Below are 18,996 nucleotides of genomic sequence, written 5' to 3'. Positions count from 1 at the left end.
CCTGAAATTCTCATAAATCGTGTAAAATATAGAAATGCATGTAGAAATCCCACTTAACATAAACCTCATCATCATATACTTCCAGTTTTCCCCTCTGTGCTTGCTATGGTTTTTAAAAGAGAATATTTCTCTCTTGAATTCAGCTTTTGTATTCATTTTTGCATTTTTGTCATTTGATTGACAAAACAAAGAAAATACCACAACTTACATTTATTTGAATCATTTCCCAAACATTTCATTTCAATGTGTGACTGAATACACCAATTTCCTGTGATGAGCCATTGTACTTAGTTTGGTCTCTGAGACATTTGAGACATCTGAGCCCTTTTTTTTTTTTTTTTACCCATTTTGGCTTCTACCATGCTGAAATGTAAAATCATTCACTGAAATCACAGGTGAGCAAAAAATTATCTTTTGTATTGTGTATTATACCTGACAACATAAGAGCTTATAAACATAAAAGTGGCTGTAAGAATTTTGTAGTTCACTTTTTCACAGAGAATGTGTGAATTTTACATAAGAGAAAACCATTTGCACACCTTTTGCACAGGAATCTTCCTTTTCTCTGCTCTCCACTTTAAGGATCAGAGTCAAATATCTATCAATTCAAAAATATAATTGAAAAAATAAAACAAGGCACAGACATAATGTGTGTTTCAGGAGATGCCTGGGATGTTGGTTTTAATAACTTAGAAAACATTTGTGACAGCAATACTACAGTAACAGTACAACAGAGAAATGGAAAGAGCTGCAGTCACATCCAGTGGTGCCATTTTATCATCAACAGAATCTGTCACGATGCCAAAGGCTGATGCACATCAGGTTCATTTAATTCATTTTGAGTTGAAGCCAAACATATAAATTTCCCCTTAATGTGAAAACAGGAGGCCAAGGGGACCAACTGTGGCTAAAAAAATTATGATCATCATAAAACTAATGGATTTTGCCTTGCTCTGTGACATTTTAAGAGTCTGGTTGAGTTTAAAAAGGATGTGAATGAATAGCGGTGATGAAAGGACAAACTTCACATTGAGATACATACTGCAGTTAGATCTCAAGATAATATGACTGCCAGTAAAAACACCTAATGAAACCAAAAGGGGATGTCATCTTATCTAATTGGTGCTCTTTCACAAGTCGCACAACACACACAGGTAAAGCTATGTGCGCTCCCATAATTCCCCTGATTTAAAAGAAAAATAAAAATGATCGAGGTCGTCTATTCATCCACTCTTTTAAACAACCCATAAGACCCATGTCTCTGGTGGAAATAATAAACATGCAGCATGAACCAGAGTATGAACTCCAGCTATCTGTATCAGAAATCTGATTTATCAACTAATTTGGGCACTTTTGACACTGAAAATTGAAAGTTTTGCACATATCTTTGGGCTTTGACAATGTTTTTTCATAAGCAAAATATAAACCACCAACATAACCTGATATTTGACTTGTATGTAGTGGATGCTTTTTTTTTTTTAATCATCACAAAATGAATATTGAAAATTTTAATCAAAGAACATTTGTTATAAATTAGATTTCAGACAAAACCTCACAAAATGTGCCAGCAGTAAATTCACAGCTACAGAAACTAGATGTTGACCTTCTACAATTCATACATCAAGATACAGGAAACAGTAATCAGCATGCCAATTTGTAATGGAATGAAAGAGAACTAAATGATTTGGAAAAACCATCTGGGTTTTATCAGGCTGCCTCTCTTTTTACGCACCTACAATTAGCATTTTTCATGGCTTTAGTAACAGTTTGCTTGATCTCTTTGATACTAAAAGACAGTTTGAGACAAACAGTATAACCATGACTTCTGTCCAGAAACCACATCACTCCAAAATTGTTTTGTGGTTTACTGTGTACAAGTTTCAGTATTTGTTTTGTGGGGTTTCTCAAGATGAAAAAGAAGCTATTCCTTCAACTGACTGTGTCCTCTGCTCCTTGTATCCCCCTGAAATCCCCTTTTTGAAAACTGAGTAAACTTTGGGAACAACTTGGCCAATTAAAACACAGCCATCCTTTAATTTTAGGGGCCTCAGATTAGCGCTTCTTCTCTGTGTTTAGACCCAGGGCCCAGTAAACATTTTTTTTATATTATATGAGGTTCATTAGGCATTGACCAGGCTGTTGTAAAAACAAAGCTTCAAAGAAAATCAAGCGATTTTAGACTCTTTCAATTTTACTCCTGATCACAGTCCTGAAGATAAAAGTTTTTCATAAAAGTTTCTAGTAGATAAAATTCCAAACTCTTGACAAAAAAGTTGGTTAAAAGCAGATGCTGTAAAGTACATTAGCTCAACAAACCTGTCATATTGTTCACACATTGGCTTTTTATTTCCAAGCTGGTGTTAGAGCATTTTGAAGTGTAACTTTGATGTTTGATAAACACAGTTTGTACAGGGTGAAGTAAAACAGAGATCTGCAGGGCTATTGTAACTTCTGAGTTTAACCTTCTCATTTAATCTAAAGTGAGATCATCAGATATTCAAAAACTGGGGTGAACAGCAGGGTAAAACCAGCCTGCTCTCCTCCTATTAACAGCTTGGTTTACGTGAACAGCAGGATAAAACTTCAAGCCTAAACAGTGATTTGACAGTATGAAGTTGAAGGAATTTGTCTATTCTGCCCAAGAAAGAGCCCCAAAATTTTCTGCCACTTCAGCCATTTTACCAAATTAAACCTTTCCAGAGAAGCATGAATTCTGATAGTGATGATGATTTCAAAGCTGAGATGGCTGGTGGAGAGAACAAAGTGATAAGTTAATTTTCCTCCCCTGAGCCTTAAACAAAACAAACAAAAAAATAAAATAATAATAAAAAAAAAAATAAATAAAGAAAAGCATTGTTCCCTCCTGGGGTCCGGTTGAGGGGTGCAGAGTGTTAGAGAATGGTTAAATATGTACTAAACAGGGCTGAGAGTGAGCAGTAATTTTCTGTCACAGGTGAACAGGGCCCACACTGGTCTTATTTCACACAAATAAACAGCCACAGAATCTCATATGAGCAAACCCTTGATGAACTTGCAAAACCCCACAAAATGAAACCCCGTTGATCCACATATCACCCGCAGCAGCATCTTGACTCCTCTCCTTCATATACAAAATATAACACTGTATTTTACAAGAAGACTAAGAACAGAACGTCTATTATCTTACAAGAAACAGCATACAGGCAAAATATGTACAGCAAACATGTTCCCGTCAACCAAGGCTTTGAGAACACGTGAGACAAATGAGCAGCCAGTCTGAAACGCAACACTTGGACACTCAGTGATGCAATGTGTCAAATGGGTATGAGCATCATTCTATAATAAGGCAGATTTAATGTTGTGAAGACAGACCTGTTAATTTGTGTTTTGATAAATCTTGAGGTGTGAATAGTATGAATATATATGAGTTTGAACAACTCATCTTCAAGTTCTGCACACCAGAAATATGCAGACCACAAATATCTGAATTGAGTCAGTGTTGTTGTTGTTTTATATTTGCATTCAGGCAGTTCTGCAATGATTCATTTACACAAATTCATAAGATTTCTCAGTCATAACCTTTCTCTATTTTGGGTCACCACAGCAAGTCATGTCTGTGACTTGCATGACTGATTTAGCCAGTTTTCATGCCAGATGCCCTTCCCACTGCAAACTTCCCCCATTTCTCCAGGTGGCACAGGTACATGCTTCTGCATGCAAAGCATGCACCTCTACCACTGAGCTACATCCACAGGAACACAAGTTCATAACCAATGAACTAATATGTATTGCCCTTTGTGTTGGTGTTTTTATTTTTGCAAGTTTTTAAATATTGGACATATGTTTGCAACCCCACTAACATCAGAATCAGAATCAGAAAATTCTTTATTAAACCGAGGGGAAATTTGGTACAACATGATGGAGACAAATCCTCCTTTAGTTTGTATTTTTTATGCTCTTAAAAGACACTCGCTATTATAATTTGTTTTTTTGGGCTTTTTGTGACTTTTGACGGCCAGTGTAGATAAAGACAGGAAGCACGACATGCAACAAATGTCTCCTGGCCAGCGCTCATGAAGATGTGTAGTATACACATCACTAAAACAACACTAAAATTGTGTTTTTGGTCCTCACCGCACATTTCTATTAACTTCCATTGTTTTAGAAGCAATTAATTCATATATATGTCAAAACCCACACAAATAAATACTATACTATCTTTGTACATAGCTAGCACCAGATTGATGGGAGAAGGTGTAATTTTATGGGATTTTGTGACTGTTGCATCGTGTGAATCCTTTATCCAAAGTGTTCAGTTTGAAACTGGCACTCTCCTTGACTGCAGGTTAAGTGCTACGAAAATGATGAAGTGCTTTAGAATGTGGTACACGACAAATATCCTCCTGTGTCTAATACAGTTAGACCCACACCTGATGAACTCACTATCATTATGTCACATGGACTCAGCAGAAACACAACTCAAGAGTTCTGGGAAATGGTTGCGATAACCTCCAGTTGTTAGTCCGTCCACACATATGAGGATGCTTTTGGTCCTGCTTGCTGGCCTTTATGTTCCGCCAGATGTAATGATGACGGTTACTTAGGATTATCTGTACAGAATGCAATGGTGGAAAGCACCCTACTACAATACAACAGCGAGGAGGAAGAGCAAGACAGGGCAGTACAAAAAAGAAAAGAGAAAATGGTGGAGAGAGAGAGAGATATATCCAGTTTCAAAGGTGGTTTGTGAATGAGAGATTTGACAGTTAAAAGAAAAACTGAAGGAACAAATCAAGTGTTAGTCACACAAAACATCATGACTGTGGACTGTTCTGGACAGAGTTTATTGAGTCCGTCTGGCCCTCCTCCTCTTCCTCTTCATCTTCCTCCTCCTCCTCCCCTTCCTCTTCCCCACCTTCTGGATGAAAGGGACCATTGTGCCTGCCCTGCCTGTCTGATGCTGGGCTGTCCCTGGGCACCGTGGGACTTCCAGCCCCAGGCTTAGCAGGGCCTCTGAAGGTCCGATGTCTGTTTGATGGAGACAGACTGCGGCCGCTTCCCTTTTCCTGAGCATCGCCATCTGCCTTCCTCTCCACCACTACAGACTTTTTGGTCATTATCCTCTGTCTTCCCTCCACTTTGTTCTCATATTCCTCTTCATCATCATCCGAGTCAATGCGGTTGAGTCTTTTGCGAATCGGGCGATCCTCTTCTGATGATGATTCTGACTCCTCTGAATCCTCTGACTCTTCCTCGTCGTCCGTCGAAGGCCTCCGTTTTTTCAGCATCTGAGCAAGGCGTTTGTGTCGCTGCTGTGACAACATCTGTCTCCTCTTTCCCCTGCCCATCTTCTCCAGGTCTTGCTCTTCTCTGCCTGTCGTCTTCAATCGTCTCCGCTTCTCTTTATCGTTCTCCTTCTCTAACAATCTCCTTTTCAGTTGCCTTTCTCTCTTTCTGTCACCGTCTTCGTCCTCAACATCTTCATTTCTCCTACGCTTTTCTCTCATCTTCTTTCTTTGAATGTCCACCTCCTCTCTTCTCTTCCTGTTAAGTCTCTGGTCATCCTCCTCTTCATCTTCATAATCATCCTCTGAGTCTCTGGAAGAGGGCAACACTGGAAGAAAAACAAAAACAATGGTTTATTGGACAGAATACATTTTTGAGATGTTAATTCCCTTCAGTAATGCTAGTGTGCTGAATTTGATAAATATGTTATTAATGCTATTAATAACAACAACACTATCTTAAAGGATTGCTTCAGCAGCCACTTTTTTATGTTTAGCAGTGTAAATACAATTGACTGTAATAATGAGATACAGTAAACCAAAAACAGCTGGAAAACTTAGTTCAGTAAAACACAGAATGCAACAGCTTTTGGTATTTATTTGAGCTCTCCATATAATTTCTTTTTTGACATTCACTTAAAAGTTATTCGAGTGAAAACGATAATGCAGATGCCAGCGAAGACTCACCATCACTGTAGTCACTGGATAGATGCTCCTTGAACGGCCTACGTCGGGGTTTGACCTTGTTTCTGGTGGTGGAGGCCTGAGAGTTGTCTGATGACTCGGATGTCTCACGGTAATTGACCTGCTGGTGCTGACCCCGCCTCAGACCCCGCCTCTTTTTGTCAGTGTCACTGTCAGTCATGTCACTGAACTGATCTGAATCTGGCGAGGATGTAGAGAGACAGAGACAATGAAGATGTCACTAACAACTGACAGGAAAAATAGATGGATAACAATTTTATATGGACTGATTATAATTTATCAAGTAAAAATATAAAAATATTCCCTGGATTCAGGCTTGCTCCTTCCTTCCTCCCCTGTTACATTTATAGTTGTCCACAGATTGTTTCTGTGTGTTGGACTGTTAGCAGTAAAAAACACGACGACACTTTGGACTTCTTTTAAAACTATTTCCTGGCATTAGGGTTGGGGTTAAGTGTTTTTGTTTTTTAATCATATCCTCATCACCAGAGTCTGTGGGTTGATGTCTTCAAATAGTTTGGTTCAGCCACAAAAAGCCAAAAGTACTCAGCTTAAGACATTATACAACCAAGAAAAAAAAAAAAAAAGATCTGAAAAACTGGAAAGCTGAAACCCCAACCAGAAATATCTATTTAGTTGTAGAAACAGTTGAAATACATCTTTTGCCTAAAATGCTGCTTCAGCAGCTTTCCTTCCTGGTGAAGAGATTTCCTTTTAAATTTATATTTTAGAATAACATCAACTGTTATGACAGTATTGCCTCATTTGGAATGATTCAAAAGTTTCAAGGTGTCATTAGTTACTCATAAAATTAAATAGCATTTTCAATTACTTCTATTCCACTAACAATGCAATTGTAATGCAAACAAAACCAGATTCTGTCACGCAGCCTGGCAGTTTTCCTCATTGTCTCACCTATTTCTTCATCACTTTCTTCATCCTCTTCCTCTGAGGAGTGTCTCCGTCGCCGCCTCAGCCGTTTCCTCCCCCTGCGTTGGTTCCTGCTTGGTCTATGTTTTGGCTCCCCTCTCAACGCCCGTCTAGGGCGGGTCCCACTGTCCCAGCTGCCCACATCACTGCCAGCATCTTCATCTTCCTCTTCATCATCATCTGCCCCTGATGCCCCAAAATCTTCATCCTCTGAGCTTTAGATGAAAACAACAACCCCCCGCCAAAAAAAAAAAAAAAAAAAAAAAAATCCAGAGTGCAGAATGAGCAGAGGTAAAAAAATTTTGGCTTTAACATGAGGATAAGTTTGTGTTACCTGTTGCTGAGCATGAACTCATCTTCACTCTCTGCTGCAGTGCTATCACTCTCCAGGTCATTCAGTCTCCGCTTCTTCCTGTTCCTAGCAGTATGAACCTGGCTTTTGATTGGCCGCTGACTCTCCTTCGTATCCTCTGATAGGATGCCAGAGATGTCTTTGTCTTGCCCTGTTCCTAAATAAGAAATATCAAATCAGTTTCTTCAGTTGAAAGTAATATAGATTTTGTGTTCTCAGCCTAGACTCCTGTCGGGAGCAGCAGTAATGGTGCATTTGGGGCCATGTGGACATGTCAGAGAGAAAAGCTGAGCTCCATGTCCAAAATGTGGGGTTGTCTGGCAGGAATGACAGGTATTGTTGGGTACTGTCTGCTGACGGAGATATAAAAAGCCATGCGAGTTAGGCCCAAAGAGGTGGTATATATTGAAAAAGATAGCGCTCTAATACTAACCCATCTGTAACACCTGTCAGTGGGCAGAGGACTGAAGAGGCCCAACTGATTGTGCTGCTCTGTTCAGTGTAAATGCCTGCTGTTGACCAAATAAGGATGACTTTTTGGGGACAGCCCAGTGCAAAATAAAGCAAAGCATTCTGGCCAAAGCACCTGACTGGTACAATTGATTAAAACAGCTGCTCAGGAACCTGCTATGAACTCTTGTACAGATCTTCAATTGAGGGGCAGAGTATTTGTTTTGGATTATTCCCTCGTTATCATCGTAGCAAGCTCATACAGGTGCTGAGGTATTCCTCAACCCTAAAGTCTTCACTCCTTAATCACCAGTCTGTCTCATTTTTTGAAGGTTCACATCGTCCACTCACCACTGCACAGGTCTTGGATGTCTTCCTCTATGGCTTCATCGATGGCATCATCAAAGTCATCAAACCTACAACACAAACATGCAAAACCAATGAAGACAAGCTTATTCTGAGATTTTAAGTTTTTTATTATGAGATTTGGTTCCAACACAGTCTCACAGACTCATTTGAGCCACTTCCCACTTATGTTAAGTCAATTAAGTATTATCACACATATCTTGAACACTGGAAAATTTGGTTTTTAATTTTAGTTTTATGGAGCTAACTAAATTTCCTTGCCAGGCTACAAGTTAGCAGATGGATAACAACTTTAGTAGAAGAAAGGAGGTGATGAAGAAGATAAAGAACATCACTGTTGCTTTCCACTACTTTAAACAGTCCATGGTGGGTAAATAAATGAAGTTTGATTTTTAGTTTGATGCTTCTGATGCTTATAGAGTGGTAAGAAAACAGTTGTTAATGCTGAAGTTGGCCCTTTAGCGATAACAAGTATTACCAAAAACCCTTTCAATGCTTATAATTCCTTGTAGAACTGTAAGAGACATGAGGTTGTCAGGTTATCTGAAATATGGAGCAGAAGAAGTGTTCTGGCGATTGTAAATATCAATCTAAGCAAATTATTGAAAAAATAGCAGCTCAGGAAATGTTTCATGGGGAATAAAACACACATTTAGGTTACAACTCAAAGATATAAAGAGGCAGCTGCAGCTCAGGATGTCGAGCAGGTTGTTCACTGATCAATGGTGAACAGCGGCTCCAGTTCCTGATGAAGTCACTGAACCAGCAGTGAACGAAGAAACCCCAAACTGTCCCTGATGTATAATCAGTATGTGTTCGTGGTTGGAAAAGTGCTGTATATGTGTAAGTATGAATAGGTGAGTGTGGCTAAAAATATAAAGAACTCTTAATGGTCAAAAAACCTTGTGCAGTGCAGTCCTTACACTGTGGTATGTTGTAGTGAAGGTTTGTTAACTTTTGTATTTTTAGCACTTTTTCTACTTTATCTGAACTGTGGGTTGGAGAGAAATGTTTCTTGATTCCTGTGTACATCTGATGGATACAGTGAAATTGACTTTAACGCTGGCTTTGACTTTTGTTTGTTAAGAAAGCTCCACATAAAACATACTGGAATGTTCTGCGGGAGAACACAGAGGGAAACTCAGGGTTTGTCAGTAAACATGTTCAGTTCCCAGAGCAAGTTCCGGTGATAACTTACTCAGAGTTGAATTGATGTGAGTTTCTGGAACAGAAAAACCAGAGTTCCACTTCCAAGATGAACAAAATCTAAACCAACTCACTTAATCCCTTGCCAGGCTGCACCCACCTGTAGCTGATGTGTTTCCTGGTTCTGGTTGATCTCCTCCCCAGATTTTTACTGTTCTTGCAATCTTTCTTCTTTGTTGACTTCTCCTCCTCCTCCTCATCTCCTTCCTAAAAAGATTTTTGCTTAGTGTCACACACGGGTTATTTTTTTTCTATTTTTATAGAATAAAGCTTCACTAATGTATTTGTGTCAAAGGTTGTTGTTGTGTTCTAGCTGAATTCCAGAGAGGGAAATTCCCTGCTGATTGCTGGTAACCATAAACTACAGGGTACAACAACATTTCTGTACAAAGAAACTCAAGGTAAGACAATTGAAACTGCTGCTTCTCTTATGAGTACCATTCAAACAACAATAACTACAGAACACTTAACTTTGTCATGCTGATAGATATGATGCTACACATTTCAATTTATGGTTCAAATTTAACATGCAGTTCCAAAGGGCTGTGATGTGCTTATGGAAAAAAAAATCTCACACAACTAGCCACGAGTCATTGAAAGAACAAGGTTCTCTGCAACTTCTTTCTATTGTTCAGCTGTTTTGCTATGTTTGAGAAAAGATGACACCACTGTAAAGGTGTAATTCAGCTGAGACATGTTTACAGCAAGCCAAGCATCTTTGCCTTGAAGCTGAACTTTTGCACAGATCTCCCAAAAATTATTATTATTATTATAAATAATTATTATTATTCAATTAGAAGTTACATTCTTTGTGTTGTTTTTGATTTACTTACAGGTATGATGTTCTCCACACTGATTCCCACATACACCAGCCTCTCCCTCCTGGACCGACAGGGAGAGAGGAAGTCAGAATCCACGTCATTTGGAAAGTTTTTAAGAGTGCATCCTTGTGTTTCTTACCTCCTCTCTGCTCTCTCTCTTTTCTTAAGAGCACTGTCCAAATTTTGCAGCTGCTCCTCCAGTTTCTCACACAACAGCTTCTGAAGGGAGGAAAAGCAAACAGGACAAATCTGTTACTGTCAACGAAAAATTCTCTTTGAAAATATGATTAATTATGCACTACTGCTTAACACATCTATAAAACATTTAGTTCTGGAAAAATTCTGGAAACCTTTGTCAAAAGCTTGTATTATTATCAAGTATCAAAAACATTTTCCAAACTCCACTATGAACTTTTCTTCAAACCATCAACCACCAAGAGTTTTACCAGCAAATCATGAAACACAAAACTATCCATCTGTCTGACACATTTACTCACTAACACACACACATACGCAACTTACATGTTGGCAGGGTGGGCAGAACCACTCTCCATCTGGAATCAACATAAGCGGTGGCCGCAAACAGGCAGTGTGGTAGCCACTGTCGCAGGAATCACACAGCAGAATCTGAGAACACACATACACAAACAAACAACTACACTGTGAAATAACTCATAGTGACAAGTCTTTTTATCCACAGTTCCTGTTGTCGCATATAAACAATAACGTCACTGTATGCAACTTAAAAAATAAAATACTTTTAATTCAATATTTTGGTTTTACTTGCATGTTATCTATTCATTTGGAGTGCTGGAAATGTGAGCGGATTTATCAGTCATCAGCAAACAGATAAACAAGGAGAAGAAGACAAAAAACGCTGGGGTGTGCTCTAATATGTGTATAATAAAACAGTGACACGCTCCTCTCCTACCAGTTCAGGGTGGTTGGGCAGGCCACAGTGAGTGCAGGCATCTTCACTGAAAATCTCCTCTGATTTACATGTTTCCTCTGAGTCACTACCTCCTTCACTCTCATCCTCTCCCGGTTTCTTCCCCCTGTACTCCACCTGCCCTCCCTCGCAAAGTTTACGTCTCTTTGAGCGGATGTTGGACCATCGAGGGCGTCGATGCCTTCTTTTACCCTAAAAAAATGGGAGAGAAATTTTAAACACAACAAGAACCCAATTGGATTTGCGGACACTCAAAGCACATACATTTAAAAATATATTACCCTTCTTTTCCTTAGTGGCCCGACAGGTTCTGCTTTTCTGTCTTTATGTGTAGTTGAGCTTTGCTCCTCTTCCTCATATTCTTCATCCTCCTCTTCCTCTTCTTCCCTCGCTCTAGTAGGCAGTGCCTGTTTGCTTTGTGGTTTCTTTCTCTGGCTCTCAGCCACTTTGGAGCTCGGCCTGCAGGTTGGCAAAGCAGATGATCTTCAAGAAAAAAGGTATAAATGGGACTGAATTTACTGTCTGTACCTCACAGTTGTACCTCAGATCACAATGGACAAAAACTAAAAGAAAGTTGATTCACTAATCGCCCTTTTTATTTTGTCTTATTATACACATACCTGCAAATCCTTGCAGATCTCCTCAGCGGCCTTCCTTCCTCTTGTACCTCGTCCTGCCTCTCTTTCCCCTCCTCTTTTCCTCCTTTTCCCCTTAACTCGTTTCTCCTGTGGGGAGGAATTTTTATCTTCAACCTGATTCCTTCTTTCTGGAGCTCAGAGGAGGCTTCCTCCAGAAGACCCTGCCTCTCCTCTGGTCCATGCTTGTCCTTTACACTGACTTGGTCTGTCAGGTCACCATTTACTCCATCTCCCGGGTGGTCATGGTGGCCACTTGCATCTTTCTGCTCTAATGTCAGAGCTAGAAAAGGGCCCTCTGATTCTTCCCTCACCTTCTCTAAAGTGTTTTTGTTCTTTTCATGGTCACCTTCACTTCCTTCTTCTCCCACTGAACATCCAGGCACATTTGTTCTCCTGTCCTCCCTTCCTTCCACATTGTCATCCTGCTGTTGACGACTGCTGTTTCCAGTTTTTGACCCCTTGCCTAACTGTTCCTCTGTTGTTTTTTTACCCTGGTCTCCTGTCATCTGTCTCTTGGCCTCCTCTGTACACTGAGATACCAAAGAAATGCTGGCAGAATCCGCTTTTCTCTCTGCAACTTCAGAGATTTGATCAAACTTTGAGAATGGCATTAGTAAATTTCTGGCTGTCTGAGCCTCTTTTGCTACATGAGTAGGAATAGTGCTGGCTGTTGGTGTCTCTGCCTCAAACGGTCCCTTCCTTACCAGTACTGACTTCCGGCTCACGTCCCTTTCTTCTTCCACAGTTCTAGAGCCCCAGTGATCTAAATTTGGTCCATTATGTTCCTGCTGCTCAGCACAAGGGGCTCTGTGATGCTCTGATGGACTGCGGATGACCCCTACATGACTTACAACACTAGCTTGACCTATAGACCCAATAACTCCATTCTGTCCCTCTTTGGGAGGCAAGAGATGAAATGCTCTCCCATTGGTCAGTTCTTGCCTTGACGCACTTACTACTAGATGCTGATGCTGTTGAGAGACAGACTGACTGCTGGCAGGTGCTAATGAATTAGATAGCATCCCTTCTCTTCCATGACTGTCCTTGCTCTGGATCACTGAAGGGTTACACACAATAATACTACTGTTGCTGTTATGGTTCAAGTGGTTTATGTTGTAGCTCTCCGCAAGCTTGAGCTCCCTTTTCTTTAGTGGTATCTTGGCCTGCTGGTTGCTCCTGACGACTGCCCGCCCTGCTTCCTCTTCCTTGTTAAGTTCCTGTTTTGGCACAGTTGCAACCGGTGCCATGACGACTGACACTACGTTTTTGGGGGCATCTGTGTCTCTGGATTCGGACTTGACAATGGTGGTGATCGTGCTCACTCGATTATCAAACACAGGTTTGTGGTCTGTCTTATCTTCAGTGTCAGTATTTTCCTGCTTGACAGTCTGTGTCTGCTCCTGTTTTATCACTAGAAAACAAAAACAACACAATTACACTTCAGGAAAAAACAAGAAACCAAAATCGAGACAGGGATTGAGTGGTAGGAGTTGATCAGGTAAAAACTCTGTTCCAAAATAAGAATAAAACAAATCAAGTGTTCCTGATCAGGATGTGGAGTTTTCCATGCAGCCTCTTAAGATGTATATACAGATGAAAATATAATTAAAGGTTATTTTCAGCTCTTCCTGTATATGGAAGGTAAAAAGTGTACGTAACTGTCAGTAGTGGAGTTGCCCAAATTATCACTGAAAGACACAAAATTTGTGTGTCTTGGTGCCCCCAGCATTTTTGATGCTGACTAGACACGCACAATATCTGCAGCTCTTTTGCATGTCAGCCATAACCATTCTTCCTCTTGTATAATGGCTTGGCTGCTAAGTAAAATACCTATCACAAAATTGTCATTAAGCCCACACAGTTGCTAGTTAGTCACAGTTTAAGGTACCTTGTTTCAGGGGTTTCTCTTCTTTTACAAGATCACTCTTTGCAGCGCATTCGTTTGTAGTCTTGGAAGGTTTTGAGCTGGTGCTTCCTACAGCCTCATCCCCTAAATCATCATTAAACAAAACAAAACAGACAATTTCATCCTTTATTAATACTATTGTAAAGTAGCAATAGAGAAAGAAAGGGGGCAAAAGAGCACTGTTGCTGTCGTGAATATATAATGCATTGGCAAAGTTTAATTACGCACAATCTGTTAATGAAGATACAAAAGATTGGAAAGCGCATGGCCAAATAACAATGGTCATATTTTCAAAATTTCACGAAGCATGTTTTCAGGCGCATCCAGGTTTTGTTCAGGTGACATGTAAATGTAATTTTTTTCATGTCTGTGATATATCCAGATATATCCTAGATATTAAAACAATAGTGATAGGTATCATTCATGTAAGGTTTCTAAAATTATATCAATATCACAATAATGGATGATGATGTCATGCAGGTCTCAAATTGGCTTAGCAGCTGCTGTAACACATTAACATGGATCCTGAAATAAAAACCAAGGTTCAAGCACAAGTAAGATAAGCAGTATAGATAGATAGATACTTTATTTATCCCAGACTGGGAAATTGCAGTTTCATGTATGTATTTCAGTATGGCACGGGCCTCATTCTGTCACCCATGTTCACAGAGAGATTTTTCTGTTAAGTTCCTTATATGCATGAATAAGGCCACACATACCTGCAGCTTTCTCAGTTGGACTGATGCTCCTGGATCCAGCCTGGTTCTGGTCCCTTTCCTGATTCTGGTTTTGATCGATTTGACCTCTCAAGAGATCCAGAGCCTCAGCCAGGTCATTACGAGTCCTTGGGACACAGATTGACAGTGGTTTTAAAAAATATGAAACAACATCTCTCATCTAACTAACTAATTTTCTACCACTTGTCCATTTCCAGGTTGGTGGGGGTGCTGGGCCAATCCCAGCCATTGCTCTGGGTGAGGGCCAGGTACACCCAGGACAGGTTGCCAGCCCATCAAATGGCCAATATAAAGAGACAAACAATCACTCACACTCAGACCTTCGAGCAATTTAGAGTCAACAATTAACCTAAACATGCACATCTTTGGATGGTGGGAGGAAACCAGGGTACCCGGAAAAAAAAACATGCAAGCACAGGAAGAACATGCAAACTCCGCACAGAAAGGCCCAGGCCTGGGGACCAAACCTGCAACCTTCATGTTGTGGGGAAACATTACTAACCACTGCCGTTGTGCTGCCTAAAAAAACAGATGCAGGCAGGTGTAACTACTGGATTCAGACAACTGTTCTACCTGACGATACACTTCCAGGTGGATCCATCCAGATCGTCCTGCTCCTCAGTGTAAAGTCGAATGTTCTGCTCGTGATCCAGCTGAAGCCAATATATCAGTCCATACCGGTCCCGGCCTACAGGCTGCAAACGCATCTTCTCCGGGTCCTCCTCATTGATTGCCGTCTTAAACTTCAGATTGTCATCAAACTGACACTCGCAAAGATACTGAAAGGTAAAGAATAAACACACATGAAAATAGATTTGGAGGAATTCATGGTGCAAAGGGCTTTGGAAGAGAAGGTTGATATTATGTTTCCAACTTTGAGGTCTATTAGTTTCATTAAGTAAACACAGAGGCATCATACTTTGAGGATGCTGGACTTGCATTCAATGGACATCTCCTGATAGCCCTTTTGCTCTAGCTCCCAGGCCCAGGTGCTGTTCAACTCCAGGCAAACCTACAGGACACAATGTGTCAGTACAACCACTGGATAAAAGCCTGTTTTCACACATGCACTGCATGGTTTACGCTTAAATATTTTTTAACCTTTCTCTGATGGTTGATCACAAACAAGGCAAGGCCGTAGAGTTTATGGGAAAAATTGCAGTTGCATTCCACAGCCCAAACATATTCACGAAGCACTCACCTTAGCCAGGTATTTTTCCCAGCGGTCAGTTGACACAGACCTCCCCAGTTTTCTGAGCAGTTTCACGTGGAGCTCCACAAGGGGTTTAGGTACTGTAATTAGATTGGACAGATAGTTGTTCATCTTAATGTTTTTTTAAATCAATTTGATCGCTCTTTAAGCTGCTAAAGGGGCAGCAATTTTCAATGGGAAGCAGAAGAGATCAGTTAAGACTCAAAATTGTAATCCCATTTTATACAAGGCCCATTGTTCAACTCAATACTGTAATCATGAATAAGGCAAATGTGATTAATTTACCATGAAAAACATGTTAATAAACAGCTTGATAGGAAAACCTTTTGAATATTTTTTAGACTGGTGTTGCATTTGATTGTATTCTTAGGTTTACAATTCTTTTATCAACTATTTACTACATGTGAATGTAAAATGTGTTGTTATCGACTCAAGATTCGTTTTTGCAATAATAATGTGTGTTGCACTGAGAGGTGTTGTATATTTTGAAAAATAAACACGGAGGCAAGACACACTAGACAGAAGGTCCTCTGGATCTCCCAGCACAGTGTAGATAGCAAATATGAACAGCTATAACAGATTATTTCACAACAAAAATGTTTTACCGTTGGAAAATCTTAAGAAAACTGTATTTCATCTATTATTTCTCTGGCTTTTCATAAAATCGCATGGAGACTAGTTTTTTAGGGTTTTGGTCGATCATGTTGTGGTGGGTTGTGATTCTGAGAGATGTTGTTGTTGTTGACATTTTTGAAATTCAACAATTATATAAATAAACTGAGACAGTCAATGATGAAGACCAGATAAAAACCTCAGGCTTTGTCATGAAACTGCTGTGACTGTAGGCTTCTGCTTTGTGACAGAAAAATTCCGTTGACATTTAGTATGGACTGAACTTTTACTTTTAGCCCATGAAATACCAGGGAATTCCTGCTCTTTGGCACAGAAAACTTCCATTTTAGGTTTTCGTACAATCACCAAAACCTCAGGAGATCATGTAGAAAAATGTGTTATATTTAACCACAGTATAATATTAGCTGTTTGTGTTATATTGTTGAATTTACAGTAAGCAGCAGAGGTAACGATAACCGACGATTTCCTCACTACCAAACTGAGTGGACTGAGGCGGTCTTTAAAGCCATTAACAGCCTAATACCAGTGTGAGACTTTTGATCAAAGCAAAAGTTCATTCACTGTCTCAACCTTGGATTAAAAGTTGACGGAGCCTTGATGCTAACTAAGCCAGCAGCTAGCAGCGAGAGTCCCTACGGCGCCTGCGCAGACATGACAGCCTTTCTAGCAATGCCCCCCCTCCAAAAAAAAAAAATAAAAAATAAAAAATAAATAAATAAATAAATAAAATTTGCATCCACAGTTTACAGCTAATATAAGTCGGTCCGGCTAAAAGACACATCACAAGGTGGAAACACTGTGACCGTGAGTTCACGGGTGAACATGTAAACACCCGGGACACCGGAATGTTATGCCAGTCCGACCGCCTGTGAGCCGAGGCCGGTGAAAATGTACACCTGACAGCACTCCGGTGCTAGCTGGTTGGCTGTGTGTGGTCACTCGGCGGTGCTGCATCATGGCTCCCACATCAAGTTGATCGTTAACAGATCAATAGGAGCCCCAACAACAGAATCGACGAGTTGTCACTTGGTTCTAACTGTCACCTCCCCACCCCCGCCCCTTCCGAGCCGAATGATGCGTGTCCCTGTCTCCTAACTTCAGGACAAACAGCAGAGTCCAAAGTGAGTAAGGTTTGGAGGGGGGGCTAGCAGCCTGTTAGCGGCTACCTTTTCCCCTTGCTCCAACGCTTCCACACGAACTTAGACCAAACACTGACCGTCCCCCGAGAAAAACCGTCCCGGATCAAACTACGGGGCGGCCGGTGACAAAGTGTAAACGCTCGCGGACTAAACTCTAAAACGGATGCTGCTCTGCCGGGCCACACGCGCGCACATACGCACGCACGCACCCCCCCCCCCCCCCCCGGCGCGCGCACGCGCGCGTGCAAACACTCCCACACACACACACACACACACACACAACATTTTTCGTCATCCTCATCACCACGATGATGATGATGGTGGTGGAAGTGATGGCCCCTTCTCTTTTGGTTTCAAGTGTCGCAGCTTTCCACCAGTTCGGTACCACCAACACCTACCGATGTCTCACCTGTCGTCGTGTCCCGCAGATACCTCTCCATCTGCGGGAACGTCATCTCGGGTAGATCCAGCGCCGCCCCGTATCGCTCCAGGAACGAGCAGACCTCCGCAAAGCTTGGGCAGAGCGCCGGGCCGGAGCGTCTCACCACCACCGGAGCAGCCATCTTTCCAGGCGGAGAGAAACAGGAGGGGAGGGCTTGCTGTCGGGATGCGACTGTACGCCAGCGAAAATGAATGGAGGGAATGAAGCGGCTACCGGTGTCAAGTTCCACACCGCGAGAGCGAGCAGCACCCGCGGCAGATTTTCACAATAATAACAAACAGGGGGTTGAGTTTTCAAGTAAAGTAAGGAAGCACGCAGCAACTTTCTCTTATCATACTAAGCACCCCTTTAGCCCGTAAAACAAAACGGCCTGGATTATTCTTATTCTTCTTATTATTATTATTCTCTTTCGAGTTCAGAAATGTTCTCTTTATTTTGAAATGAATGACTTGATATCCGGTAAGATTACAGGCATTTCGAGTACGCTTGACGGAGCTGTGAGAAGTTAGGAGATGAAATGCCCAGAATTCATCGCAAAAGCTCAACATCAACAGTCCAAAGGGGTTCTCTGGTTTATTCCGCACAACTACCCCCTGAATAAAGCAAGCATCCTTGTGCGATCGTTCTTTATTACTTTCCCACAAATATCAGACACGCTCGTGTGAAAGATATAGCCCAATCAAGTCTATTCTTTTATTTATCCTCGTTTGTTTTACAGTCAAGCTCTTTTTTTATTTCAGTTTTTTTACATGATGTATCAATCAGCTCTGCTGCTGCATGCTGCGTAGATAGTCACGAGGATGCTGCCTTCACAACTATTGGACTTTCTGAGACTATCACAGTTTTCATATCCTTAAGCTTAGCGTGCTGGCTTGCACATGGGTTAATTTCAAGTACCTGCTGCCGCTGACCGATATTTTCGTCATGTGGAATGAGTGCATTTAAAAGACATATTTGTCTTTCAGTATGGTATTTGTGTTTTGTTTGTTTTTTTTTTTTTACATTTATTTATTTATTTTTTTACTATTATTGGATTCGGAGCTCCTGACAATTTTTTTCAGTTACAAGAACAAATTCATTCAAATTCTTCAATAGTCTTTTTAAATTCTAATGCAAGCTATTCCGTTAAAATGCCATTTCAAAGCCATTACCAACGCACATGGGAGTGAATTTCAACAATTCTTTGACACCTCAGCAAAAACATCTGCTGACGCCCTATTAGCCAATTAACGAATTATTGAAGAA

At 40.8% G+C, this 18,996-nt stretch overlaps 1 protein-coding gene across 2 annotated transcripts; it reads right to left on the bottom strand.

Annotated features, from left to right (window-relative positions):
- Positions 1–712: 712 nt before the first annotated feature.
- Positions 713–17,898, bottom strand: rsf1a (remodeling and spacing factor 1a). Of its 2 annotated transcripts, none has more exons than XM_029518205.1 (18): positions 17,719–17,898; positions 15,526–15,617; positions 15,244–15,336; positions 14,898–15,103; positions 14,307–14,431; positions 13,570–13,671; positions 11,664–13,092; positions 11,325–11,526; positions 11,026–11,235; positions 10,617–10,721; positions 10,234–10,313; positions 10,107–10,155; positions 9,374–9,480; positions 8,053–8,117; positions 7,234–7,408; positions 6,885–7,114; positions 5,952–6,149; positions 713–5,593 (listed from the first exon to the last, which is right to left on the bottom strand). In XM_029518205.1, exons 1-18 carry the CDS (start codon positions 17,870–17,872, stop codon positions 4,794–4,796), a joined length of 4,422 nt encoding a protein of 1,473 aa, XP_029374065.1. In that variant the 5' UTR covers positions 17,873–17,898; the 3' UTR covers positions 713–4,793. The 2 variants fall into 2 exon arrangements, with proteins under 2 accessions (XP_029374065.1, XP_029374066.1); XM_029518206.1 differs by having other exon boundaries at positions 17,708–17,837.
- Positions 17,899–18,996: the final 1,098 nt, after the last annotated feature.

The sequence above is a fragment of the Echeneis naucrates genome, chromosome 13 (assembly GCF_900963305.1).
Source record: "Echeneis naucrates chromosome 13, fEcheNa1.1, whole genome shotgun sequence".
Classification (NCBI taxonomy): Eukaryota; Metazoa; Chordata; class Actinopteri; order Carangiformes; family Echeneidae; genus Echeneis; species Echeneis naucrates.
This window is presented reverse-complemented; position numbering and strand designations above follow the sequence as displayed.